Genomic DNA, 4,162 nt, shown 5'->3' on the forward strand with positions numbered 1-4,162 from the left:
GAACAAGGAAACCTACGAAAAGCCCCACATCGAGACTTGAAATAGCGGAAGAAAGGGTTTTTGCGCTCTCTCTCTCTCTCCTCTCCCTCCCAACCTTTCTCTCTCCTCCCGACCTCGACTGTGGATGGCGTCGTCGCCGGAGTCACGCGCTGCCTGCTGAAGCGATACGGCGGCGACCATGGAGGCTCCAATCATCGGTATTCCTCTCTCTCTCTCTCTCTCTCTCTCTCTCTCTCGATTGTGCGGCGGTGGCTCGCCGTGCGCTGCTCTGTTCTACGGTGCCCCCTTGCTTTCGTCTCCGGTGGCAGGAGGTGAGCTGACGCGGTTTCCGTGCGTGTTTTTTTCGAATGAGCAGATCCGCTGCAGGGAGATTTCCCTGAAGTGATCGAGGAGTACTTGGAGCATGGCATCATGAAGTGCATCGCCTTCAACCGCCGCGGTACCCTCCTCGCCGGTACTCTCTCTCTCTCTCTCTCTCTCTCGGTGGAATTGTTTCGAATTTGCATTCCGACGGTGCGTCTAGTTTCGCGTTTCGCTAAAGCTTTGATTTTTAGCTACTTTGATCTTTGATAAAGGAGAAGGTGAGTTCTTTTTAGCTGCTGTTTTAACTGGACTCTAGGTGTGGGTGTTGGGGGTGTGTGTTTGTGGGATTGTTCTGAAGTTGCATTCTAACGTCGCTTTGATTTTTAGCTACTTTGATCCGTGATAAAGGAGAAGGTGAGTTCTTTTTAGCTGCTGTTTAAGCTGGACGCTCTGAAATTGGGTAAAGATGTGTCCTGACCTTGGTACTTCTTCGTTGGTGGAGCTTGTGAGAGCTCTATCCCTATCCTCACCTTGTCCGGACCGTCTGGTCTGTTTTGGGTGGAGTCATATTTTGTCTCCAATTACTCACTTTAGAGAATGCCTTTGGATTTTCTTACAATCTGGGCATGCGGTAAGCTTTAAAATTACCAGAAAGTTATAAGTAGTTTGAATGTGTCAGCTGCTTTAACTGAGAATTGTTCTGACTTGTTTCGAGTCTTTAATAGAACGCAATTAAAGATGGTTAAATATCTAAATAAAGTGGAAGGTTTGAAACATAGATCTCACACTTTTGGAATACATATGATTGATGACTAGAATCTTGGTCTTCCAACTGTTTGGTGATTTATTAAGTTTGGGGCTACAGTTTAGAATTGCAGTGCAGACATTCTTCTTCTTGCAAGTTGTGGCATGTGGTGATTCTTCTTTTGGTGCATCCATCAGGTAAATGTTAATTTGGAGAAGGAATTCTAGTTCCTTGTTTGAATGCAATCTGCAAGTCCTATTCTTAGATTTTAGCATTCATTTTACTCAATGCTGGTTTTGGAAGTCCTGTGATCAAAACAGCAGGAGTGATCTGTAAATATCTGCATCTTTGTTTGATTTTCTGGACGCCTCTGTTGAAAATTTTGGACATTTCTGTCTGTTGTCCTATGAAGGAATCGCTGTGGTTCTTGATTGTGCTATCAGTGAATCATACTTGGTTTGATTTCCTTTTCCAGCTGGATGCACCGATGGAAGTTGCATTATATGGGACTTTGAGACCCGGGGCGTCGCAAAAGAGCTCCGAGACAAAGAATGCACTGCTGCAATTACAAGTGTCTGCTGGTCCAATATGGTCACCGCATACTTGTGTCTGCTTCTGATAAGTCTCTTATTCTTTGGGATGTTCTAAGTGGAGAGAAGATAGCACATACGACTCTTCAGCATACCGTTCTACAAGCTTGTCTTCATCCTGGTTCCTCAACTCCATCTATTTGCCTGGCCTGCCCTTTCTCATCTGCTCCCATGATTGTTGACTTGAACACTGGAAGCACAACAGCTCTTCCAGTTTTGACTGCTGATGTGAGCAATGGAGCCACTCCTCTGTCCCGCAACAAGACATCAGATACATCAGTAACTTACTCTCCATGCAATGCCTGCTTTAACAAGCACGGGGATCTGGTTTATGCAGGAACCTCGAAGGGAGAAATACTTATAATTGATCACAAGAATGTCAGAGTGTGTGCCATCGTCCTTGTTTCTGGTGGCGCAGTTATAAAAAATGTCGTGTTTAGTAGAAATGGACAGTACATGTTGACAAATTCCAATGACCGGCTGATTAGAATCTATAAAAATCTTCTACCTCCTAAAGATGGATTAAAGATGCTTGATGAATTGAATGAGAGCTTCAATGAATCAGATGATGTGGAGAAATTGAAGGCTATTGGATCGAAGTGCTTAGAACTTCTCCATGAGTTTCAAGATTCCATCACTAGGGTCCAGTGGAAAGCACCTTGTTTTAGTGGTGATGGAGAGTGGGTGATTGGTGGTGCTGCAAGCAGAGGAGAGCACAAAATTTATATATGGGATAGGGCCGGGCATCTTGTTAAAATTCTTGAAGGCCCAAAAGAAGCATTGATGGATTTGGCATGGCATCCTGTTCATCCCATTATCATTTCTGTTTCTTTGACTGGCTTGGTTTATATATGGGCTAAAGACTATACTGAAAATTGGAGTGCATTTGCTCCAGATTTCAAAGAGCTCGAGGAGAATGAGGAGTATGTCGAACGAGAAGATGAATTTGATCTGGTGCCTGAAACTGAAAAGGTAAATGAGCAGATTATGAGCTTGGCTTATTTGCTAGAAAGTTAACAACTATTAAATGTGTATGCATACAGGTAAAAGGACTAGATGTTCATGAAGATGATGAAGTTGATGTTTTGACTGTGGAGAGGGATTCAGTTTTTAGTGACTCAGATATGTCCCAGGAGGAACTATGCTTTTTGCCTGCAGTTCCTTGTCTCGATATTCCTGAGCAGCAAGACAAGTGTGTTGGCAGTTGTTCAAAGTTGCCAGATGGTAACCATTCTGGATCGCCACTTTCAGTAGAAGCTGGTCAGAATGGAAATGCAAGCAACCATAATTCAAGCCCTCTCGAACGTAAGTTTTCTTTTCCCCACTGGCTGGATTTTCCGAGTTTTCAGATTCTTCCCTTGTACTGACTGGATTTTCTTGTCAATTCCTGCAATATAGCAATTAGGTTGTCCTGGTGACTGTTGTTCTTACCCAAAGCAGATGCCTGACTTAAGATCTGCATGATAAATTGATCAACACTTAATTATTGGCTAGATTTGCTTAGCAACTGTTAGGAATCTTGGTAATGCATTTTTTTTTTCTCTGACATGGCAATGAGGCAGAAGAGACTAAAGATGTATGGATGAAAATTTCACTGACGAAATAGGAACACTATTTATGGATGTTAAGCCTAGGTATAGCATAAATAAGATTTCTAATCGGACAAGGGCAGAGGAGGAGGGGTAGTGAGCTAGTTGCGGGAATCTGTAGATGAAAATGTTGTTTCATTAAGTGATTAATGGTTTTTAAGCACGTAAAAGGTAAGTGATGCCTAGGCTGTTTTGTGTTTGTCTCTTATAGGGAAGTTAATAGGCTCAAGTTCATGTGTGGCTGAAAGATTTTTCTCTGACTTTTCTAACTTGTGCAGCTATGGAGAATTCAACTGCTGATGACACAGACGGAGTGCGTTTAAAAAGAAAACGCAAACCTTCGGAGAAGGGGTTGGAATTGCAGGCTGAGAAGGTCAAGAAACCTGTGAAACCTTTAAAATCATCTGGTAGATTGTCAAAAACTAATAAACCTGTGATTGATCCGGATTCTAGTAATGGTGTATATGGAGATGATGGTTCTGATTGATTTGATTAAATTGCAGTTCTCATTTCTTCTGTCTCTGGCGATATTTGTTTCATTTTCACCTGCTTGACACAATGTTTACTGATCTCTCCTCTAGGCTTTGAATGCCGTCACCCGATTCACTGGAACATTTGAAATTTTCACTGTTGGATTTCTTTGTTTTCTTCTTGTTCAGTTAAAATTGGTGGGAAGACTTGAAAAAATTGCCGTTATCCAATTAGTCGAAATGGGTGTGTGGAACAGTATGCATGTGTACTGTCAGGAGGAATCCGCACGTGCGATCAGGATAAGGGTAACTTTTGAGCACAAAATTAATTGATGCCTGGCAACTGAAATCTCGGAGTTGTCGGATTCGATTGGCAATTTTTTTTTATATCTTAAGTGATTTCACTATGTTGTTAGTAATTTTTTAGACGTGTTGGTAAATCACGGATTTGTAGAATGGTTCAAA

At 42.2% G+C, this 4,162-nt stretch overlaps 1 protein-coding gene across 1 annotated transcript; it reads left to right on the top strand.

Annotated features, from left to right (window-relative positions):
- On the top strand, positions 1-3,848 carry LOC104454064 (protein RBL). Its single transcript, XM_010068785.3, is given in 6 exon segments — positions 1-197; positions 356-454; positions 1,524-1,631; positions 1,634-2,610; positions 2,682-2,943; positions 3,506-3,848. Coding segments are annotated over 6 exon segments (1,674 nt in total). The 5' UTR covers positions 1-178; the 3' UTR covers positions 3,715-3,848.
- The last annotated feature ends 314 nt before the right edge of the window (positions 3,849-4,162 follow it).

The sequence above is a fragment of the Eucalyptus grandis genome, chromosome 7 (genome assembly GCF_016545825.1).
Source record: "Eucalyptus grandis isolate ANBG69807.140 chromosome 7, ASM1654582v1, whole genome shotgun sequence".
Taxonomy (NCBI): domain Eukaryota; kingdom Viridiplantae; phylum Streptophyta; class Magnoliopsida; order Myrtales; family Myrtaceae; genus Eucalyptus; species Eucalyptus grandis.